This window comes from Hyaena hyaena, unplaced genomic scaffold, assembly GCF_003009895.1.
Source record: "Hyaena hyaena isolate Hyena2069 unplaced genomic scaffold, ASM300989v1 scaffold_186, whole genome shotgun sequence".
Taxonomy (NCBI): domain Eukaryota; kingdom Metazoa; phylum Chordata; class Mammalia; order Carnivora; family Hyaenidae; genus Hyaena; species Hyaena hyaena.
Window position 1 is genome coordinate 1,414,131 of NW_024080818.1, and position 24,898 is coordinate 1,439,028.

Here is a 24,898-nt window from a genome sequence, read left to right on the forward strand (position 1 = left end):
AATCCTTTTAGATTTGAAAATCCAGAAAATTCAGTTGGTCCAATCCCTTTCCTGTTTAAAGACAATAAAAGAATAAAAATGGAATGTAGTTATTTCTAACCTCTTGCTATATTCTAGAAATGCTATCTCAAAACTTCAGAGTAGATTAATAAATAACTCAATTCCACGGTACTTTAAATTATTTTATTTTCTCTCATCTTTACTATTTAAGTTTATTGAATTATGCATAGTTAAGAGCACAAATTATAACTCATTATAACAAATTATAACAAATTATAATATAGCTTGATGAATTCTCACGAAGTGACCATATATATCAGTGCTATCAGCACACTGTATCATTAACTCTGAGGTGATAAATGGCTAAGATTGAAGTATTAAAACCATCAATAACCACAATGAGGCAAAGTAGTAAACCAGTTAAGTGTAATTAAATCAGGTGGGAGGCACACTTGAAAAAAGGAAACAATTTTTGGCACACATTTTATACCACATAGGTATTCTGTATCATCAGAACATGAGAAAATACAACGGTCTCAGGCTGATAGGTTCCTGATTTGAAGATTCTCCTCCTGTGCTTCGCCCCTCCCCCTCCATCCTCATTCCGTGCAGTAGCTGATTTCAGCAGAAAAAGAAAATACAAAAGAAAACAGCAGAAAAAATACAAAACGTCAGAATCAATTAGCTTGCTTAGCAACACGTTTGTCTTCTTTAATGAGCTACAGTTGTGTCACAAATCGTGCCCTTATGCGTTACCCTTAAATTTGAAAATCAACTTTTCAACGTTTCAAATGAGCTTTCTTCCTTCCCTTGACTGGCAGATCGTTTTGTTCACCTGAAATTAATATTGTTGTAGGACGTCTCCTAACTGTCTAGGCAAAGCACCCAGAGGTTACTTAAGAGAGGAGAGACTCACAGGGACTCTACGTTGTAAACACAACCCATCTGGGTCCTGCAATTATTTTACCCTTGGATAGCAGAGATACTACTATATTCATCCAGGGGATCCTTTCTTAGATTTTTTATTCTATTTTCGGCGATTTCTTTGACCCATCAGTATCTTTCCCAGTTAACCAACAGCTGACATAGGTCGCTATTTGTTTTGTTCGGAATTTACGAGCAACTTAGCCACATATGATTAGCAGCCTTAAGGGAGAGGGGTTCTGACTGCCAAAGAATCCGGAGAATGTGAGGCCCTGGTACCCCAAAGAGGCAACAAAGAAGGGCTGGCGAAACTCAGACACGTTCCTGAGAGCCACAAAACGCCAGCTCAGATTTCAGGCTGCCGGGGCGCGACCGCTTGGCTGCCTGTATGGCCGAAGGGCAGGGGGGCTCCAGGGAAGAGGATCCTATTGAGGACGCCCGCGATGAGCGTTGGCGACCTTGCCACTGCCACCCCCTACACCAAGAGGAGTAAACACTCCACATCCCATCACCAGGGCAACTCAGCAATCCAACACCGAGGCTCAAAATTCCTCATCCTCAGCCACCGGACGCAGAAGACAGGAGCATCACGGCCCCACAGCGGGGACTGGAGGCGTACCACACGCCCCTGTCCCTGAGGTGCAGAGCGCTACGGAGGAGACGCCCTCCCCGCCAGCCTGCAGCATCACCGCCAGCGACCCCACAGCATCCGCACCTCCCCGCCGCACGTGGCGGCCGTGATTGTCCCGGAGCGGTATCCCTCCGCGCCCCCGCCATAGCCTCCCCCTCCCTTCCCGGGACCCTTCGAGTCGGGGCGCCGCGGAAGGATCGCACGCACGAGCGCGCGCACGCCAGCCCCGCCGTGGCCGCGGAGATCTGAAAGGTGCTGCGGTGAGGAGCCGCGGCCGCTAACACCGTCGCCGCCGGCACTGCCGCTCCGCCGCCTCCCGCCGCTGCTTAGTCGGCCCCGCGGCTGCTGGCGGGCGGGCAAGCAGGCAGGCCGGGCGCGCTCCGCGGCTTGTCCCTCATCGCCGTCCCTGCGTCCTCCCTCCGCGGCTCCTCGGGGAGGGGGGCGGTCGGTGCCTGCGCAGAGCCGCCTCCTCCCCGCCCCCGCCCCGCCTCCCCCCGCGCCGCCGCCGCCGCCGCCGCCGCCCGCCGCCGCTGCGCCTGCTGCTCCTCGCCGTCCCCGCTGCAGTGCGAAGGGCTCGAAGATGGCCGGTTGGCAGAGCTACGTGGATAACCTGATGTGCGATGGCTGCTGCCAGGAGGCCGCCATTGTCGGCTACTGCGACGCCAAATATGTCTGGGCAGCCACGGCCGGGGGCGTCTTCCAGAGCATTACGGTGAGGACCGGCGGTGGTCCGGGTACCCATTCCCGTCCCCAGACCCGAGCGGGGCCGGCCGGCTTTGGGGCCACGGAGGGCCGCGCCGGCAGGTGTGGTAGGCGGCCGGCGCCGAGGATGCGGCTGCCGGGCGGGCGGGGAGGCCGAGGCCCGGGGACGCCCCCTCTCCCGGGGCTGCGCTGACCGGCGGGGGCGGCGGCCTGGCTCCCCGGCTCCCTGACTGCCTAGGCGCCCCCTGCGTTCCCAGTGCCTATCCGTGAAGCTGGGGGAGGGGGGCGCGCACCGGTTGGGGCGGGGGGGGGCGGCTTTTTTTCCCCCTCGTGCGGCTCTCTTTGGTCTCTTGCAAGCCCCGAGGTTCGGTTTCCACGTCTCGGGATGGAAGCGGAGGCTGGAGGTGCCGGGCCGGAGCGCGCGGGGCCCGGGCGAGGGTCCTCCGGCAGCCGGGCTGCCCCTTACACCGCGGGCAGCGCGCCGCCCGCGCCTCGGGCTGTGGGAGGCGGCGGCTGCCCGGCCCTCGGGATCCTCGCAACGACTTTGCGTAGGTTTGCCGGTGTCCAGGCCTCTGGGGCTTGTGAGAAATGTACGCTGACAACGTAGGTGGATTCGTGAATCTCGACTTCAGCTCTGGTTCCATAGGATTTTTTTTTTTTTAATTCTCCAAGATGGCGAACTGCCATTGATTTCTCTCCTCTTCCTCCTCCTATGGAGATTCATTGATATACCGTTATCCCCAATTACGCAACATAGCTCTTAAAAGGGGGGTGCCTTTATGGGGCTTTCAGTAATCTGTGAAGGCCGGGGGGACACTTCACTTCTCCAAGTCCCTCCCTCTTTAGTGAAGGTAGTAAAGGAACTGATGCAGATTTATGCTTCCCAGTGTCTGGTTTTCTTGTGACTTGATGATTTTTACTTGGTTGTCACATATTTGGGAAGTAATTGTTACTTAATTGTTTCGTCTCTCTCCGCACAAGGGTCTTAAAATTGTGACGGTTGTGTCAAATACAGGGGCATTCCCTTAATTTCTTAGCCCCACGCTCCCCTCCCCTCGAACGCCAAAATTCAGGCCCCCTATTATGGGTGCTTCTAATTATTCTCTACTACTTAACGTGGTTCAAGATCTAACCGTGTAGAACTCCGTCCTTGATACGGCACTTTAAGGTCTCCTGTAGCCGCAGTGGACTACAATTCCCGTGGAGAATTGCCATCTATCTGGTGATCAACTTTTTTTCTGCAGTCCTCTTGTCTTTGTGTGTGAGTTCCCGCTGTCTGGCTGGGAAGATTGCGGGAGTGTGCTTGGAAATGGCTGGGGCCTGCTATGACTCTGCAGTTCTGATGGGGGCGACGCCTTCCTTCTTATTCATGGAATGTTAGAATGCACGTTTTCTCCTTTCCGGTTCTGGTGGCTACCTCAGTTTCTTTCCTAGTCTCCCTCCATTTTCTTTCTCATTTTTTAAACCATTACCTACTGCAGTGCTAACAGCAGAATCCTCTTTGCATTTGTCCAGAAAGAAAACTGATTACTGAGGTGGGAGGAGAAGGGAAGTTGGAGAGGAAAAGGAGAGTGGCTAGAAAAATAAAGAGGGAAATATGAATTTGGCAGTGCACTGAGGTCTAAGGTTTGAAGTTCATACTATTGGGGGGGGGGCGGTGTTTCAAATTATTTAAAGCAGAGTGGGAAGGTCTGTTATGTGTGGGCATTTTTTTCAAGAGACTTTAAAGCAACTTTTAAGTTTGATGCCTCATAGCTGTAATGGGACTGAAAATGATAAACAGTTGTTGAAAGGTTATAGGTGAATTTTTAACAGTACATGAGCATTTCAGGTACCACCCAACTTGAAACAGTTTATAAATAATCTTAAGTTTGGAGTTTATGTAGTGTCAGCTGCCAATTCTATAGAGAGATTCTTTGCATAGACTAGTCTTGAGTTGGTACATTGTTAACTGAAATTTAAATGTTATAAAACATGTAGTTGTATAGGATTAAGTAATTCTTTAGAAAAGATCAAAACTTGATTTTACAATTGTGAAATGTGAATGTCTTCTAGTAGTAGTAGTACAATCGTGGCAAAGTTTTTTCACCAAATGGAGGCCTGAAAGGAATTGATTACGATTTCATGGTTTTTCTTTTTTTCTTTCTTTTATTTTTTTCCCATTGGCGGGGGCAGCCAGTAGAAATAGATATGATTGTAGGAAAAGACCGGGAAGGTTTCTTTACCAACGGTTTGACTCTTGGCGCAAAGAAGTGCTCCGTGATCAGAGATAGCCTATACGTCGATGGTGACTGCACAATGGACATCCGGACAAAGAGTCAAGGTGGGGAGCCAACATACAACGTTGCTGTCGGCAGAGCTGGTAGAGGTAAGCAAAGTACTCTTTTGGTTAAAAGTTGCACGCTACAACTTATTAAGCAGTTTCTTTAACATTTTGAATAAAAGTGTTAGTCCATAATGGCTATTAAGGTGGTTTTTGTGAACTGCCCCGCACTGAAGGGAAGCCCTCCCCTGCTTTTAGACTTACCTACTCTCCAGCAGCTGCATATACGGCCCCAGCCTCTAAGATCCTGACCTTACTCTAAAACAGAATATTCACATTAACTCTTCAGTTTCAGCTTTAGTAAACTGAAAACCCAAATTTGCCTTTTAAACTGCTTTACATGTTGAATGATAATCTTACGGTATAACTAGATTGTTAAACTGTTAATATTGTTTGGTTACTACTTTAGTCCTTTTGAGTCTTTCCCTTTTGCGTCTCTTCCTTTTCTTGCATTTTAGTTATTCACTGCTCAGCATAAAAAAAAAGAAAAATTAACATTTGCTCATGTTTCTATTTGAAACGTTGCTGGGGAAAAGAGAAATAATTAGAATGAGGTTTAGTAATAAGCTGCCTGTTTACCAAAATGTTTTCAAAGATAAAGTGTGTCTGTGCTTTAAATTTGAAAAGTAGGGAATTAAATTTATACACTTGGTCCAGAGATCTGGTGCTTCCTGACTGTTGTCGATGTTGCAGAAATTCTTATTTCACTATGTAAGTGTGAATTCTTATTTCACTACTTTTTTGGAAAAAACTTCCAAAATTGAGGTATTTTTATGACCTGTAATTGATTTACAGATACATTTAAATGTATTTACCTGTGTAAATATTTTGTAAATTAAGAGGGCTGTGTAGCCTCAGCAGAATTGGCACAGCTGATTTTTACGACCAAATCTACCATGTGAATGAACTTGAAGCTGCTCTTGAGTAGCTGTTACTTGCCACAGTGGTTCTACCAACTCCTTGTGATTATCCTAAAGCTTACTCTTATTCTCATGTGAGTTGATACTTCTTAGTATCTTTCTGTAGGAAAATTAGATAACTGAAGTAGTAGACAACTCTCTAAACATTAGCTGAATTCAGATAAATGTTAAAAAGAGTATTAACCATGTGACATAAAACCAGAAAAAAATTTTAATACTCTACAGCACTACTGACATCTAGTGGTACCAAGTATAAAATCTGACTTCTACATGTGTTTTGGGGATAGACCTCTAAATTGCATCATAGAAGAACCTGTTGTTGGAAATAGCAAACCTGTTCCAGGATTTTCAACTCAAAAGCAAAGCATAATGAGCATATCAGTAAGCACAAGCCTTAATATTTTTTACTTGGTCTTTTCTGAATGGCTTTGAAAATGCTATTTAAAATTTGGTTTTAGTTTTCTTCTGGAAGTAATAGACACATTCATTCTCAATGGTAAGACTTAATAGTTTGTATTCAATGAAGCCTGTTAAATAGGGAAGAATTTTGTAAATAATCACTAAATTTTAGAAGTTTACATTTTGGTGGCCAGTCTAGTAATTCGTTATACTAACTAGAAGTTTTTTGCCCTAGAATAGAAGATAAATAATCACACTTTTTTTTCCCCTAGCTGGTGTAAAGGTACTTACAGAGCAATGCAGCTGCACTGATTGGACTTCCAAGATGCAGTTAACAGTGTTTTTAGCATATTAGTTTGAAAGTTCTCCCTTTTGGAGACCTGGATGACTTCAGTGCTTGACAGTTCACAGAAAACTAACTTAATGTTAACTTATTAATCAGGGTTCTGTCTGCTAAAACTTATGTGACTCTCTTGATTAACACTTCTTTTGAAACACTTTTCTTCTTTCTCTTTCAGTCTTGGTCTTTGTAATGGGAAAAGAAGGGGTCCATGGAGGCGGATTGAATAAGAAGGCATACTCAATGGCAAAATACTTGAGAGACTCTGGGTTCTAGCTGCTAGGCAGACTGTTAAGTATTAGGGGAAAATTGCTCTTAAACTTTCCTAGCTGTAAGCTTGAGTCTTAATTCTGGAAATTTTATTAGCAATGCAGGGTGATGGGGTATGAACCTGTGTCTCCTTTGTATCCCTCTGTTGGTGGGGAAAGGTGTCTTTCTTTCTGCCCTCCCCCCCTTAAATAATTCTGTTCACTTTTGTTTTGTTTCCCTGTGTACTCCAGCATTGGTTATAGTCATGGGAAAGGAAGGTGTCCACGGAGGCACACTTAACAAGAAAGCATATGAACTCGCTTTATACCTGAGGAGGTCTGATGTGTAAGCAGCCTCTCCCCATCTACCTAGCAACTGTCTTCATCACCACCCCAATTATGGTCACAGTGCTACCAGACTATAGATGGTAGCTAATTTTTCTTTACCTATTTTCTAATGTCATGATTCCTGTTTACCCAATGGATCATTTGTATGTTAACCACTGTATGTAATCAACCCTTATCTGGCAACATAATTGCAGCACAATAATGATTTGCATGATACCTTGAAATTCGGGGGGAGGGGGCATGCCAAGTTGGGCATCACTTTGTCTTAGCAATTAATGGGATATTGATAACTAAAATAAGTTAATATTAAGCAAGGTGCCGGTTGTACAATCTCTAATTTGATCAATGTCTTTTCAGCACTTTGAGCATTTACTTAGCTCATTTAGTCTTCCTTTTGTAGCGCATGGTTGGGAGGAAAAAGTGCATGCATCTTTCCTTCACTTCTCTTTTCCCACCTTTTCCCTTTGCACATAGATATTTAGTTTGCTTCCATCTTTTATGCATTGCCTGGTTTACTTAACCAAGTAATATCCCTTTTGTTGATGAGCTATTGAAAGCTGCGGTAGTTTGCTTTTAGTATTGTTGTTGCACTTAAGTAGAGACAGATCTTTTGTCTATAAGCTATATGAAGAGTGCAACTGCAAAACAAGAGCAAAAGGCACTTCCTCCCACGACCGTACAGTAACCATACAGATCGAATCCCCAGGGACATTCCATCATTGCAATAGCTCAGATTTTTGTTCCTGTCTTTTTCTTTGCACACCAGCTCAATTCTTTAGTAAAATTGTAAAAGGCTGCCATTATGGACATTAGGTATCCCAACATAACCATCTGGAGTGTGTCCAGTTTGTTCTTCATAGGACCAATTTTTATTTGCAGCTTGAGTTTTTATATGAAGTTGCATTATTGTGGACTTGGCTGTCTTGTGATGAATTTTTTTCATATGTGTTCTGTGCCATACTATTGTTAAAATGAACTGTTGCTATTGTGAGATGGATTTTAACTGACCTATTAAAGGTTTCTTTCGAATGGCACTACTTTAGGGACATTCTAGTATTTGCTTCTATTGTTTGGGCCTTGTGGATAATGTACAGATTTAAAAACAAATCTTGTTGCTGATTTGTCCATTTCTTTCCCTGCACTTTGTTACATCTGGGATACAGTCTAACTCATCTGATTTAATATGCATTTAAAAAAATGCCATAACTATTAAACACCTTGTTTACAGACAGATGAAATAAATTTATTCCAACCAAATATTCTAGACTCCTGTTGTTTATGTAAATTGCTGTCTTATTGTTATCATTGATTTTTGACACATTAGAATATACAGTATGGGTCAGGCTCTGTTAGAAGCATAAGATCTTAAAATTGAGATTAGGGCCTAATAAACATTCCATATCCTGTAGTATTTATCATAGATAAAATGAGTACCTAGGAATTTCTTTTTAATGGGCTTTTATCTATTTTTTTAAAAAAGGCTTTTAGCCTTCTTTGGGCTTATGAGACGAAAATTGACTTATCTACTAAAAATTAAATATTTTTTCTTGTTGCTGATCTCTAGATGTGAAATCTAGTGAGCAGTGAGGAGCCCAGTACCAAGAAGGGTTTCTGCATTGTGGAATCTTCTGTGTTGTACGGTCATGTGACTTATTTAGCTTTGGAAGTTCCATTGGGATTGCTGAAGTCAACCAGCTGGGACTCACATAAGACAAGACCTTCCTTAGGCAGCATGTAAGATAATTGGGATATTCCTGCAGTTTCTGGCTTTGGAGTGACCTGTTAACTGTGACTACATAATAGTCATGTTTAATTCTACAGGTCATAAGGTCCCTGGGATGTATTCAGCTGTTTAATAATGGTTATGAACTGTCAAGCTCAGCAGGAATGCTCAAAAGTTGGTGGGTCTAAGGAAAACTGGGGAGCTGGTTATAATGCAGATTCTGGGCTCTGGATTTCCACCCTGGAGATGGGATTCCATAAGCTCCAGAAGTCCCTTTAGAAATAATCACCAGGTCAGTCTGATTCATTTTAGGTGGCCTATGTGCTGCCCTTTCAGAAATAGTGGGTTAGGGAATGGGAATCTCTGCCTTAAACTGTTCATACCTAAAAATTTTGACAGCATTGTCAGGCAGTAGTTCTGAATTAGTACATACAGGAATGTAAAAGTATGGAAGATATGGAGTTTTGGGGCTGATTTGGTAATTGGGCATATCTTGAAATCGAAAATCAACAAAAACTTCCAATTTCTTCACCTGTTAAGATCCCGGTTATGAACACAAGATGGGTCAAATGAAAATTTGGTGGTTAGACTGTGATGATTTGACATTTTACAGTAATAATATACATTCAGTCTTAGGGTAACTATTTATAAAGCAGTGACCAAAATTGTGAAACCCTTAACCTGTAAGTAGAGATGTGTGTGTTGGTGGTGTGGGTAGGGGAGCAGAAGATGAAAGAGAGCAACTATATCACTAAAATAGTAGATATTGAAACTAGCCATTGGCCCCTACCCAAAAAAAACATGAAAATGTATACATGTATCTGTTTTATACTTCTGGGAAATTTAACCTAAGAAAATGAGGCCATACAAATTTATATACCAAAATGCCCATCACACCACACTACTTAAAATAACTAAACTTGGAAAACTGCAAGATTCAACTTTCAGAGTGATGAGTTGAATAAATTATTGTATGTCCAGAGAATAAAATAGTCATTGACTACCACGAGAAAATGCTCACCAATAAATGTTAATGAGGTAATAAACATGTTGCATACAGTGTATAATGTATACATGTATTTTACGTAGGTATTTCTGAAGGCAAAATATCAAGATAAATTCATCTCTGGGGTAAGTTTCCACGTGACTATCCTTTCATATCAGAAAAGTTTTAAATTAGGAAAGTATTTTTTAATAGGAATTAGATTTAATTTTATTATGTCCTATTTAAAAAGCTATATAGTTCCACCAAGAAGAAATTATGAGAAATTTCAGTGGAACATTAAGAAAACTAGTAAAAGTCCTAGACCGTGTTGTTAACTGACACTTCATAAATCTTTTTTTTTACAACTGAAAGTAACAGGATTTTAAAATTCTGAGGCAATTTTGCCTTAGAAAAACTCCTAATACTTAAGACTGAAGGGATACAACACTTAATAATACATGTTACAGTGACTTTTAGCTTCCCTTTTTAAAAAAAATGGTTTTAGGTATATTTTTATTATTTACCTTAAAAATTATAAAAGGTACTGTGTATTTATGTGGCAGGTACTGAGTGCAGGGTTCTGTCTTCATACTCTACTTTAGGTTCAATCAAATTGTACAATTAACCAAATAGGTTTGGAAAGATCAGGGCTGTGCAAGGACATCAAATTCCAAAGCTCTGCTTCACTACTATAGTAAACTGATGATCTATTTCTAAGGCATGTGTGTAAAAGGAGGTTGGGGATGAGATGACCTCAACCTTTTATTTTCCTATACAGAAATACCTATTTTTTAAATTATTTTTTCAAAAAGCAGTTCAGAAAGTAAAATTTCCCCAATTGTGTTGTGTTACATTTCTTTTGAACTTAATTTTTTTCTCTTTACATTAGACTTCTCTACAGAGTATACTTCGTATTTTCTAATATGCTTTTGTTGACTAAAAATGTCAATATAGCTTAATCTCGAGATTTATTATTTCAGGGCTGTCTAGAGGTCTACTGTAAGGATGTATCATTACAGCAAGGTACCATGATGTACACTATCATTGGAATGAATGTTGACTGCAGTTTTAACTTTTAGGGGGATTCCCCAGTTGGTTGTGAGCAGTTATTTTGTATAAAATTCTAAGGTGGTGGTTTTATCTGACCTAAATTACCTTAATAATTATACCTTTGTAGCACTATGCATTTAAATAAGGCTAATGTGGGTAATATTACAGTAGAACAAATATTTGGCCAGTTCTTAAAGTGGAAAACGTGTTTATTAACATTCAAACTCCCTCCATACAAGGCCATATAAAAATTCTTAGCATTTTGATTATACAGAAGTCTGTATTTTCTACATAGTTACAGTGATGTATAATATAATTTAGCTTTTCATAATACATTGTTTAAATACATCATTAGTTCTGTTAAACATAAGCAATTATTTTCAAATCCAATACTTGAACAATTTCCTCTGTACATAGTTTAGCAGGGCTAATTAGCGTAAGATGCTCTTTGTTAAGAGGTATATGATCTGTATTAACAGTATTGACAGTTGCTGAAGTTTGGTATTTTTATACAGCATTTTCTTTTTACTTTGATCATAACACAAAACCCTTAAGGATACTGAAATTCAGTAAGTCAAGTCCAGAGACATGTTACTTTAGCTGATGAATCAAAGTCATACATAACACTATAGTATTTAAAACCTTGCGGGGGAAAAACAACCTATGAAATCTGCATTAGTACAGACCATTTCTATCAGGAAAAGACTGCTTGGGAATAGAAAGAAAAAAAGCATTGAGTTTCTTTGTGGCGCTGATATAAGGAAAAATGCTAAATTGTCACCCCTCATAAGTGATGGCAATTTGGGGACATAATATAACAAACATATTCCAACTCCACAACTCTAGGTAAACTTTATGCAAATTGGAGTTGCTTATTAGCTCATGCTAGGTGGCCACAGCACTGACTTTGTGTGTAAAACACGAAACATTTGCATACGGTGATCTAGGTCTTAACTGCAAGCTATACGGAGGAATTTTTTTTTTAATGTTTTGGCTATAGTTCATTCCAGAAGAGTTGATTTGATGCTTGAATTACAGCACCAGTCTATTACTAGTTATCAGTGAAATGAAGTTGTACTCCTGCAGATAAATACCGGATCAATAAAATCTGCTTCAGTAATTTGATTAAACTGTAGAATACTAAAAAATAAGTTATTTCTACAGGAATCTCTGAAGGGAGCAAAAAATCAAATTATATACCTAAATAAACATTTATTAGGAAATAACCCAATCACGCTCTAAAGGTCAAACAGTATTTGCTATGTTGTAATCCCGTTCACCATTAGGTTGCAGCTGGACTACAACGCTATGTGCATTAATTTCATTTTCTGCATCACTGCTGTCGGTATCTTCGTTGTCATCCTCTTCGTAGTCTGAAGATTCTGTCATGTTCTGATGTGAGCGGGATTCTGACAAGGCCCCAAATGACTGGGTGCTGACAGATGCCAGAGGTCTAAGTAAAGGGGTATGTTCTGACACTTCATTTTCTTCTTGACTACTGTCTGTGTCAGAGTCTGAATCGCCTTGAGAAGGAACAACTTTTTGCTTGCAGACTGGACAGGTTTTTTTGGTTTTAGTTAGCCAGGGGTCTACACACTTGCAGTGATAAGCTGTTAAAGCAAAATATACATCTTTTAGATAGTATATTATGGTTGAGAACATTGCATTTTTAATTTCTTGCCATATTTATTCATGTTCTTTTAATCTATTATATGTATGATGTAGGGACAGGAGAAGAAAAGTTTGTAAATTTTTATTATAAATCTACCCCAATCCTTTCATGACCCCACTAATTACTACAAGACCTGGTCTATAGTGTGCTAATAAGTCTTTTGTCTCCTCCTCCAATAATAAGCCTAAATACAAATTACAGGTAAATTCAAAGCAGTATGTAATTATTCATACCATGGGAACAAGGAAGGATTCTGAGCTTGTCTCCATCTTCATATTCATCCAAACAAATGGCACATACATCATATTCATCTCCTATGACAGACAGTAGTAAATAAAATTAATGAAAAGATGTAGAGAAGTATTCTTTCAAATTCTTAAAAGTGAGATCTTCCTTAGTCAATTATTTTAAATGGTCTTTTGACCTATCTGTAAACGATCCCTTTTTGTTTCCTGTCAGATCAGGGAACAAGTAAGTTCAGGAACCTAAAGTTTTAATTTAAATAATTACCTTTTAATATTTTAATATAATTATATAATTTATTTTATATTCTAATATATAATTGAGTTTAATTTAAATAACCTTTTATCTAAAATAAATTAAAAAGATGTAAAGTTTCATTTTGCAAAAGATTGTTTTTAAAAAGATCATCATTGCAGTAGTGTCCTATAGGACTATTCAAATGCAAATTTTGAAATATTTTATACCAAAGACAACAAATTTCACTGTTTAGATTTCTTAAGGTCTCAGTAATTTTAAAATAAAAATGGAAACATACTCCAGTGTTTTTTTAATATCTTAGTGGAAAAACATTTGGAATGAGACCCTAAGCTTCAAATCTCCCTTCCAACATTTACTAGCTCTGTGGTGCTTAGCAAGTTAGTCTTTGATATCCAATTCTTTTATACCTTGCAGGTTTGTGAGTGAGCAAAGGGCCAGGCACATAGGCATTCACTAAATGGTGTTTATTAATACTGCTGCCCTTTTGATTTCCTATTTGAACTTCCTACCCTTATAAATCATGAAGGTTTATCAATAGTTCTTTTTAGAATTCATGTGTACTTGATTTCAAAGAAATTAGCAGTCTTACATACAGCAGCTTTTGAAGCTGAGTCAGTAGTGGCAGTGACCCCTGTGACTGCTTTCAATTTGGTGTCTTCCATTAAATGTGTATGTTAGGTACAAACTTAAAAATCTCAGAGAACAAAAGACAAATTCATTGTCTATCGCCCACACCTTGGAAGACAGATCAGAAATAAAGCCATTGTCTGGACAGTCTGGATGAACATGACCCATAAAGAAGGGAATGATCGTTCTATCAATCCTTTTAACATCCTTTAGTCATTTAATATTACACACTCAGGAGGAGTCCTAAAAAGAAAGCTTTACTACTTATTTTTTGTTCAGTGTTTTGAATTTGATTACCATAGAAGCAAGTACCAAATCCATTTTATAACAAATACAAGCATGTATGTTAGAACTTTGTAAGTGGAATTTGGTGAGACTAATTATATGCATCTCAAACTATTAAAAGACCAAAGGACTCCAATGTATAATTATCTGTAATTATACAGTTGATCCATTTACATGGACTTTGAGGATGGTTTTAATTAACAATTTAGTCATCACTGATTTCTCATACATATCAAACTTTAAATTTTAGTGCCCATCAAACACAGATACAGTTACCATTAGAGGATGTATCTGGTGGATAAAGGCCTCAGTCGTCTTCGGAGGGATAATTAATTCTGAGGCCCACGGCTCCTAAGGGACTCTGGGGGATTGAGACCTGCCTGTCCACAGAGGTAACTAGCTCAGTTAAGACCCACTTCATTTTTCACTCCCTGTCTCACTCTCCCCACTCCCTTACTGTTGCTTCCTGAGGTTATTTCCCCAAGAAATCACCTGCGTCTTTCTTACTGCTTGTCTCAGGTTTTGCTCTCAGGGAAATCCAAACTACTACGACAGTTTTAAACACTGGAGTTTTAGTAATGATTTTACACTGTGTTGCTGTTGGAATTTATTAGATCTTCAGCAAAAAGTAATAGGATATTCTACTTGTATTTTACTATCATATGTGAGTCCTCAGAGACTTCAATTTTAAAAATAAAGACAACAAAGGCAAAAATTGCCTAACAAATGGCATAAAATCTAAAGGAAACTTTGCTATTGAGAAAAATCTCATTAGAAACCTCTATTACAGAAGCTAAACTACAGAGTTAAAAATATCAAGGTTAAGTTCTAATATTACTAAATATATTTATAGGCCATCACCATATCTGGAAAATTATTTGTGCCAACCTATTGATTTTTGTATAACTGCACTGACATAAAATAAGGAGTGTAACTTCCTATAGCCATTTTTGGCCAATATCTCTTCTAAATGACTTTGTTATTATAATTATAAAATGTAATTTGTGTTATTTAATTCAGTGTGTTATAGAGATGGAACCAATGATTTAGAATTTAATCTGAAGTGAAATACCTCACAATTTGTTTCCTTATAAAATGTCACATATTTTTCAGAAAATGATACAGTTAATATAACTGAACAGGAATGGACAGGTTCCTGTTCAGAACTGTGCCCCAAAACTCTTAAGCCTCATTTTCTTAAGATAGGGAGGTTATCTGGTATTATCCAGGTGGGCCCAGTGTAATCTCAAAAGTCCATAAAAGCACAAAGGGAGGCAGAAAAGTTCAGAGTCAGAGGAGGATGTGACTGGATGAATGGTCAGGGAGATGTGATGCTACTGGCTTTGAAAGATGGAGAGGTAGTCTCTAGAAGCTGGAAAAGGCAAGGAAATGGATTCTCTCCTAGAGCCTCCAAAAAAGACCACCACCCTGCTGACATCTTTATTTTAGCCCACTGAAACCTGTGTTGGACTTCTAACCTATAGAAGTGTAAGGTAATTGTGTTATTCTGAGTCACTAAGTTTCTGGTACTTTGCTGCCACAGCAATAGGAAATTAATACAAATAGTATTGGGGTTAGCCCTAAACATACAGGCTTGATGCTTCAGAGTCACTGAGCTTTCCTATCAATCTTTTGAATTGTTCCAGGAGATGGATTTATAAGAAGATGATGGGTCAGGACTCAAAAGTATAGTTTGTGATCATGCACCAGACCGCAGCCTAGTGCTCTGTAGAGAACTAACACCCTGGCCTTGGACTTGGGATGAAATGGTAAAGCATATATTAGAATGCTGGGGGTTTCATCTTAATAATTTTATTTATTAGCTCTGTAACAGTGCAAGATACATCTCCATGTTTCAGTATTCTCAAGACAAAAATTAACATATCTATGTCTTAAGATTGTGGATTAACAGAACACAAGAAGAATACTTTACATAGTGTTTGGTACAGATTGCCCCCTGATAAAACTGGTGGATAGGAATAGGGACTTATGACCTGGTGTCCTGGGAGGAGGCTGCTCTCTAATAGCACCGTGTGCTTCTGTCACATCAGACGAGCTGTATGCTTAGAGTTAGCGGCAGTGCTCATTGAATCTGTTTGTATTACATAGGGCAATTATGTAATTTAATGAAATATTCAGCAGTTCTTGAACTGAGAATGTAAAAGGCTGGTTTTATTTGACAAGCTAGGTTGACTGTTAAGGACACTTAATAAAAGCTGTTGCTCCCCCAACCTCTCGCCAGCCAAAATGAGATTATATGAAGTATGGGTGAGAAATCTAAGAGATTGGACAAATTTATGTACTGATAAAAAGAATGAAAGCAGAATCCTGAAACTAAATGCCTGAAACTAAAAATGATAGGAAGTGCATCATGTACTATGACAACCTGGAAATCCAGTCAGTGGATTCATACTCAAGTCTATGGCCCAACAGCAAATAACTGTTGAGTGGCTGGCTTTATATTTAACTTAAAGATAAATTTGAGGCATTTGTTTGTATGGTTTATAACTTTAGCAGATTTTTTTAAAATAAAAAATTTGTCCATCAGTTCTGGTAGCATGAAAGGGTTTTACAAGTGATGATAAATGTTTGTTACTATCCACACCATGCTATAAAGTTTTGCTTGGTATGAACCAGTAGTTCTTAACTGGAGAGGATTCTGCCCCCCTGGGACGTTTGGTGATCTCTGGAGACATTTTTGGTTTTCAAGGGTGGGAAGTGGCGCTGCTGGCATCTAGCAGGCCAGGGATGCTGCTTACACATCCCACAATGCTCAGGACAGCCCCTCACAGAACGGCTTATCCCTTCTAAATGCCAGCAGTGCAGAAGTTGAGAAATCCTGATAGAAAGACTCTCTAGGTTTTGTCAAAGACGACTCTGCTGATTCATACAGGAGGGGTGAGATTCATGTCTGTTACTTGAAACAGTATGGAAACACCTCTGTCTAGAACATTTCTGCATTATTACTTGAATTATGTTTTAGAAAAACTGCATGAATGCATTTTTAAAGTCCCATCAATCTGGAAATGTCCTATAAATGGATAGAACTTTGATTTTCCCCTCTAAATCTGTTCGTTCTCGTTTCCTTCCAAAACCTTGGTACAGCAAATATACTGACCCATCAGAATAGGAATCACGGAGACTTAAGGCAGCCACTGCTGTGGCATGAACTGCTTATCATGCCTGGGCATGCCCTGAATGTCTTTTTCCCTTAAAGCCCATACCCAATCTGTCACCAAGTCTTGTAAGTTTTTATCTGTAAAACCTATCCTGAATCTGTCCCCTTCTCTCCACTTCAACAATTACTCTGGTCCAACAGCCTGGATTACTAGCCTCTAGGCTACTTTCTGTTCCTACCCCCTGTGGTTTTTCTCCAGCGCTGCCAGTGATTTTTTTTTTCTTTTTAAACACATCATGTCAATCTCATTTAGATGGTTCCCCATCTCACTTAGAATAAAGTCTGAGCTCCTTATCATGACCTTCATAAAGCTGTATATTATCTGACCCCCATCTCCTCTCACCACAGCCTTACCACTCCTTTACACATGCTTCAACCACACTGGCCTTTCATTCATGAACACAAAACTTAAGTGGGGACATGATTTAGCCATGTTATAACAGAAACATTTGGACATAACATTAGACATAGAGGAATCACCATTTGTAGAGATGACTCAAAATGAGGAATCACCATTTGTAGAGATGACTCAAAATGAGCAAATTTGACATCATAAATTAATGCAAAATTTAATCAGTTTAATAACAAAGTAGACTAGGGCTTAAGTCAACTAGAATACGTTTCCTCAAAGTAAATGATAAAAGAGTGAACATTCAGGGCTAACTAAACACATACAGGTTTTATGAGAGAAAAACAAAAACATTTTAAATAGTTTGCCCAGGAAAGATGAACCAATGGGTTCATGACCTTCAAAGCAAACCTGTTCTTCAGAGAAATTACCTTGCCACCTATTCCCCAGCAAAGAAAACAATGAAAGCTCTTTCTAGCAAATAACTAATTTTATCTTCTGTTCTCTTCTCCTCCATACCAGTTCCCAAGAATTCTAAGCAAAAGAACAGGATAGAATATTTATTTTCCTTAAATACTTTATTGTCAAGTTGGTTTCCATATAACACCCAGTGCTCATCCCAACAAGTGCCCTCCTCCATGCCCACACCTCTCTTCCCCTCTCCCTCACCCCCTTTACCTCTCAGTTTTCAGTACTCAAGTCTCATGGTTTGCCTCCCTCCCTCTCTCCAACTATTTTTCCCCTTCTCCTCCCCCATGGTCCTCTGTTAAGTTTCTCCTACTCCACCTATAAGTGAAAACATGGTATCTGTCTTTCTCTGCCTGACATATTTCACTCAGCATAACAACACAAGTTCCATCCATGTTGCTACAAATGACCAGATTTCATTCTTTCTGATTGCCATGTAGTATTCCATTGTATAGATAAACCACATCTTGATCCATTCGTCAGTTGATGGACACTTAGGCTCTTCCCACGATTTGGCTATTGTTGAAAGTGCTGCTGTGAACATTGGGGTACATGTGCCCATATGCATCAGCAGTCCCGTATCCCTTGGGTAAATTCTTAGCAGTGCTATTGCGGGTGATAGGGGAGTGCTACTGTAATTTCTTGAGGAACCTCCACATTGTTTTCCAGATGGGCTGCACCAGTTTACATTCCCACCAACAGTGTAGGAGGGTGCTCGTTTCTCCACATCCTCACCAGCATCTAGAGTCTCCTGATTTGTTCATTTTAGCCACTCTGAGGTGAGGTGGTATCACATTGTGGTTTTGATATGCATTTCCCTGATGATGAGTGACACTGAGCATCGTTTCATGTGTCTGTTGGCCATCTGGATGTCCTCTTTGGAGAAGTGTCTGTTCATATCTTCTGCCCATTTCTTCACTGGATTATTTGTTTTTCGGGTGTGGAGTTTGATGAGTTCCTTACATATTTTGGATACTAGCCCTTTATCTGATAATGTCATTTGCAACTATCTTTTCCCATTCCATCAGTTGCCTATTAGTTTTATGAATTATTTCCTTTACCGTGCAGAAGCTTTTGATCTTGATGAGGTCCCAGTAGTTCATTTTTGCACTTGATTCCCTTCCCTTCGGGGATGTCTCAAGTAGGAAATTGCTGTGGATGAGGTCAAGGAGGTTGTTTTCTGCTTTCTCCTCTAGGATTTTGATGGTTTCCTGTCTCACCTTCAGGTCCTTTATCCATTTTGAGTTTATTTTTGTGTATGGTGTGAGAAAGTGGTCTAGTTTCATTCTTCTGCACGTTGCTGTCCAGTTTTCCCAGCACCATCTGTTAAAGAGGCTGTCTTTTTTTCCATTGGATACTCTTTCTCACTTTGTCAAAGATTAGTTGGTCATACATTTGTGGGTCCAATTCTGAGTTCTCTATTCTATTCCATTGGTCTGTGTGTCTGGTTTTGTGCCAATACCATAGTGCCTTGATGATGACAGCTTTGTAGTAAAGGCTAAAGTCTGGGATGGTGATGACTCCCATTTTGGTTTTCTTCTTCAATATTACTTTAGCTATTTGGGGTCTTTTGTGGTTTCATGCAAATTTTAGGATAGTTTGTTGTAGCTTTGAGAAGTATGCTGGTGCAGTTTTGATTGGGATTGCATTGAAGGTGTAGATTGCTTTGGGTAGTAATGACACTGTAACATAATTTATTCTTCTGATCCATGAGCATGGAATGTTTTTCCATTTCTTTGTGTCTTCTTCAATTTCCTTCATAAGTTTTCTATAGTTTTCATCATACAGATCTCTTATATCTTTGGTTAGGTTTATTCCTAGGTATTTGATGGGTTTTTTTGTGCAACTGTGAATGGGATCAGTTTTTTGATTTCTCTTTCTGTTGCTTCATTATCAGTGTATAAAAATGCAGCCAATTTCTGTACGTTGATTTTGTACCCTGCAACTTTGCTGAATTCATGGATCAGTTCTAGTAGGCTTCTGGTGAAATCTGTCGGGTTTTCTATGTAGAATATCTGCAAAAAGTCAAAGTTTGACTTTGCCAATTCTGATGCCTTTTATTTCCTTTTGTTGTCTGATTGCTGATGCTAGGACTTCCAGCACTATGTTAAACAACAGTGGTGAGAGTGGACATCCCTGTCGTGTTCCTGATCTCAGGGGGAAAGCTGTCAGTTTTTTCACATTGAGGATGATGTTAGCTGAGGGCTTCTCATAAATGGTTTTTATGATGTTTAAGTAAGTTCCTTCAATCCCTACTTTCTCGAGGGTCTTTATTTAAAGAAGGGATGTTGTATTTTGTCAAATGTTTTTTCCGCATCTATTGACAGGATCATATGGTTTTTATCTTTTTTTTTTTTGTTAATGTGATATATCACATTGATTGATTAGCAAATATGGAAACAGCCCTGTAACCCATAAATGAATCCCGCTTGATCATGGTGGATAATTCTTATGTGCTGTTGAATTTGATTTGCAAGTATGTTGTTGAGGATTTTGCATCCGTATTCATCAAGTATATTTGGCCTGTAGTTCTCTTTTTTTGCTGGCTCTCTGTCTGGCTTGGGAATCAAAGTGATGCTGGCTTCATCAAATGAGTCTGGAAGTTTTCCTTAGATTTCTATTTTTTGGAATAGCTTGAGAAGAATGGGTATTAACTCTGATTTAAACGTCTGGTAGAATTCCCCAGGGAAGCCATCTGGCTTAGGGCTCTTATTTGTTGGGAGGTTTTTGATAACTGATTCAATTTCTTCACTAGTTATGGGTCTGTTCAGATTTTCTATCTCTTACTGTGTGAATTTTGGTAGTGACTGTGTGTTTAGGAATTTGTCCTTTTCTTCTAAGGTGTCCAGTTTGTTGGCATATAATTTTTCATAGTATTCCCTGATAATTGCTTGTATTTCTGAGGGGTTGGTTGGAATAAGTCCATTTTCACTCATGATTTTGTCTATTTGGGTGCTCTTTTCTTTTTGAGAAGCCTGGCTAGAGGTTTCTCAATTTTGTTTATTTTTTCAAAAAAACAACTCTTGGTTTCATTGACCTGTTAACTGTTTTTTTTAATTCTGTATTATTTGTTTCTGCCCTGATTTTTATTATCTCCTCTTCTACTGGGTTTGGGGTGCTGTTGTTGCTCTCCTAGTTCCTTTAGGTGCACTGTTAGATTTTGTATTTGCACTTTTTCTAATTTCTTGAAATAGGCCTGGAGTGCAATGTACTTTCCTCTTAGGACTGCCTTTGCCGCCTCCCATAGAGTTTGGGTTGTTGTATTTTCATTTGTTTCCATATGTCTTTTAATTTCTTCCCTAATTGCCTGATTGGTCCATTTGTTCTTTAGTAGAGTGTTCTTTAACCTCCATTTTTTGGAGGTTTTCCAGAATTTTTTTCCTGTGATTGATTTCAAGTTTCATAGCATTGTGATCTAAAAGTGTGCATGGTATCATTTCAATTACTTTATATTTTTTGAGGGCTGCTTTATGACTCAGTATCTGATCTATCTTGGAGAATGTGCCATGAGCACTTGAGAAGAGAATGAATGCCATGGCCTCAGGATGTAGAGTTCTAAATGTATCTGTCAAATCCATCTGGTCCAATGTGTCATTCAAGTCCATTGTTTCTTTAGTGATTTTCTGTCTAGTTGATCTATCTGTTGCTGTAAATGGAGTATTAAAGTCCCCTGCAGTTAGCACATTCTTGTCCATAAAATTGTTTCTGTTTGTGGTTAACTCTTTTATGTATTTGGGTGCTCCCGTATTCAGTGCGTAGACATTTATAACTGTTAGCTCTTCCTGATGGATAGAGCTGTAATTATTATATAATTATTTATATTATATAATTATTATATAATGCCCTTCATCACTTGTTACTGCTTTTAAAGTCCAGCTTGTCTAAGTATGGCTACTCTAGCTTTCTTTTGACTTCCTGTAGCATGATAGATATTTCTCCATCCCCTTCCTTTCCATCTGAAGGTGTCCTCAGGTCTAAAATGAGTCTCTTGCAGACAGCAAATAGATGGATTTTGGGTTTGTATCCATTCTGCTACACTGTGTCTTTTGTTTGGAGCATTTAGTCCATTTACATTCAGTGTTATTATTGAAAACTATGGGTTTAGAGTCATTGTGTCCTTTGTAGGATTCATGCTCGTGGCGTTGTCTCTGGTACCTTGTGTTCCTTGCAACATTTCCCTCATAGAATCCCCCTGAGGATTTCTTGTAGGGCTGGTTTAGTGGTGACAAATTCTTTCAATTTTTGTTTATGTGGGAAGACTTTTATCTCTCCTTCTATTCTGAATGATAGGCTTGCTGGAGAGAGGATTCTTGGCTGCATATTTTTTCTGTTCATCACATTGAAGATTTCCTGCCATTCCATTCTGGCCTGCTAAGTTTCAGTAGATAGGTCTGTCACCACTCTGATAGGTCTCCCTTTGTATGTTAGGGCCCTTTTATCCCTAGCTGCTCTCAGAATTCTTTGTCCTTATATTTTGCCAGGTTCACTATGATATGCCATGCAGAAGATCGATTCAAGTTACATCTGAGGGGAGTTCTCTGTGCCTCTTGGATTTCAGTGTCTGTTTCCTTCCCCACATTGGGGAAGTTCTCAGCTATAATTTGTTCACGGACTCCTTCAGTGCCTTTCATTCTTTTCTTCCTCTTTTGGAATTCCTATGATAATGGATATTGTTCCATTTGATTGTATCGCTCAATTTTTGAATCTCCTTTCATGTTCCTGGATCAACTTATCTCTCTTTCTCAGCTTCCTCTTTTTCTATATTGTGTCTTCTAATTCACCTATTCTCCTCTCTGCTTCTTCAGTCCATGCATTGGATGCCTCCATTTTATTATGCATCTCATTTATAGCATTTTTAAATTCGTCACAACTATTTTTAAGCTCCATAGTCTTTGTAGCAGTAGCGTCTCTGATGTCTTCTATGCCTTTTTCAAGCCCAGCAATTAATTTTATGACTATTGTTCTAAATTCTTGTTCAGTTATGTTGCTTACATCTGTTTTGAGCAGTTCTTTAGCTGTCATTTCTGCCTGGAATTTCTTTACAGGAGAGTTCTTCTGTTTTGTCACTTTGGCTAGCTTTTTGTCTCTTGTTAGTTTTAAAAGCTTGGTATGCACTCTGTACCTGTGAGTACTGCTATATTAAAGAAGACTCATTGACTGTCCAGGGCCTGTCCGTTCAGGAAGTATTCTTTGAATGGTGTCTCTTGGTTTCTCTTGTTGAGACTTTCGTTATTTTATTTCCCTACTCGCAGTGGTATTTGGGACTCTCCACCATGTGTACTTTGGCTTGTTTCTTGAGGTAGCTCTGTAAAAGAAAACAGACAACCACACAGGGAACAAAGGCACACAGATGCACAGACAAATTCAACAAGCAAGCAAACTGAAAGGGAAAAAGAAAAAGGAGAAAAAAAGATAAGAAGCAGAAAAAAAAAAAACCCTTAAAGACAAAGGACAGTCTAAAAGCATAAAACCAGAATTCCCAGCTACAGATAAAGAGCAGGGTGTATGCAGTGCTGATGGGAGAGCATATACAAAGAAATGACAGAGCAGGGAGAAAGCAAAATTGGAAAATGACCAGGCAGAGAGACTAAGAGGCGATGAGGTTGACTTCTTAATGGACGCTGTCTCTTTTCCTCCCAAACTCCTGCGGTTCAGTGTCCTATGGCTTCAGGCCTTCTCTGAGAGATGTGGGTGAGCAAAATGTACGGAGCTCCTTACTTCTCCGCCATCTTGCCTCTCCTCTTCCTGATTATTTTTAACCCCTGGACAAAGGAACTAGTATTTACTTTTAAGGTTACAGTAAAGACAGTAAAATGTAGTTATAAAAATTAAGCATGTCTCAGTTGATAGATTAAACAAAAAACTGTAAAATTAAGTATTGCTCCACTTTTACATATTCTGCTTTAAAATGCTGTGTTGCTTTTTTCCAGTCCCTGAAATAATATCCTTTGCCTTTTAGATCTATCTTGGAAAATCTCTGTGATTAAGCTATAAAGCAAAAGTGTCTGGTAACTTAAAGTTTCAAGTAAAAAACCCATTGTTTCACCACTGATATCTCAAGGATCTGGCTCCTTCACATACTGACTGCAGGGGAGACAGGTCCCACTGAGACTGCCTCAGATGCTTAGAAGGAATGTTAAGTGAAAACATAAGGATTTTTCATCCACTGTGAAACCTGGTATGTAGTAACCAGTCTTTTGGTTACAGACTTGGAAAAATACATTAACTGAATGAGTCAGGAAACCACAATTTCAATTGAAGAGCTATTTTTGAGGGCAGTAATGAGTAATAAATAGATATAAGGAAGTTGGCTCCTTCAGAAGCAAGAAAACTAAAACGCTATTATATGTGCTAGAAATGGCTAAATCAATATTTAAATCACTTAAGTATTAATCAGCACAGTTTTGAAAGAGCTGCCAAGTGAAGGTCAATGAGAAAGCAAGGCGATCACATACCCAAAGTATGGTCAACTATGAGAGTGCTGACTAACCTCACAGATACCCCTCGCGCCACCGCCTCAAGTGCTGGTTTCTGTGGGTGTGATTCCAGAATATGCACATGGAAAACTTGCAAATGCCAAATTCTTTTTGTCAGATGTTTCCAAAATATTATAAATTCCCCTACAATTAGCATTTCTACTATGTTCTAAGCCTACCAGAGTTCTCAGAAGACTTCCATGGTTTGGTGCTGTGACTCGCTGGAGTGGTGGGTGAGTACCCACAGAAGTGTCCTGTGTGTTTTTAGTCATCTATGGTTGTATTTACAACCATGAGAAAATTGAAACAATTGGGATTTTTTTTTCTAACATCTGTGCATACTTGGTCAAAACCATTAGCGTATACTAGAACATGCACAACAGACAGTCCTTTTTTCCCCCCCCCTTCTTCCCTTTAGATGTCAAGTCTCATGATAACCAAAAGATTTTAAAGCAAAAATACAACTAGCTCAAACTTCGGGCTACTTTCTGAAAGAAACTTCAGGTGTAATATTTACAGTTACATATTTTTAATTGCTTCATGATTTTAGCAGTCTCATTTGTTTCATCATAAAAGGAATGTTTAATGCCTGAACTTTTATGATACTAATATTTTATTTATGATTTTTATTTAAGGGTTTTGTTTTTGTAATAATAACTGCTACCAAGTGCTGTGTGCCAGGCACTGTGTTATAAGCACTTATCACAGATTTACATATTGATTTAAATCCCCCCACCCACCTTATGAGG

The 24,898-nt window shown here is 39.3% G+C and overlaps 2 protein-coding genes across 5 annotated transcripts in view; one reads left to right on the forward strand and one right to left on the reverse strand.

Annotated features, from left to right (window-relative positions):
* Positions 1-1,791: 1,791 nt before the first annotated feature.
* PFN2 (profilin 2) lies at positions 1,792-8,092 on the forward strand. 2 transcript variants are annotated; one of them, XM_039241040.1, is made up of 3 exons: positions 1,792-2,267; positions 4,433-4,625; positions 6,418-6,580. In XM_039241040.1, the coding sequence occupies exons 1-3, from the start codon at positions 2,136-2,138 to the stop codon at positions 6,513-6,515; spliced, it is 423 nt and encodes a 140-aa protein (XP_039096971.1). In that variant the 5' UTR covers positions 1,792-2,135; the 3' UTR covers positions 6,516-6,580. The 2 variants fall into 2 exon arrangements, with proteins under 2 accessions (XP_039096971.1, XP_039096970.1); XM_039241039.1 differs by lacking the exon at positions 6,418-6,580 and adding an exon at positions 6,740-8,092 and having other exon boundaries at positions 2,045-2,267.
* A 3,475-nt stretch (positions 8,093-11,567) lies between these two features.
* Positions 11,568-24,898, reverse strand: part of RNF13 (ring finger protein 13) — a 163,842-nt gene continuing 150,511 nt past the window's right edge. For all 3 annotated transcript variants that reach the window (XM_039241011.1, XM_039241010.1, XM_039241012.1), the window contains 2 exons: positions 12,499-12,579; positions 11,568-12,203 (listed from right to left, as the gene is read on the reverse strand). In XM_039241011.1, coding sequence (XP_039096942.1) covers positions 11,839-12,203; positions 12,499-12,579 — 446 coding nt within the window. In that variant the 3' untranslated portion in view covers positions 11,568-11,838. The remainder of the gene's footprint in view (positions 12,204-12,498; positions 12,580-24,898) is intronic.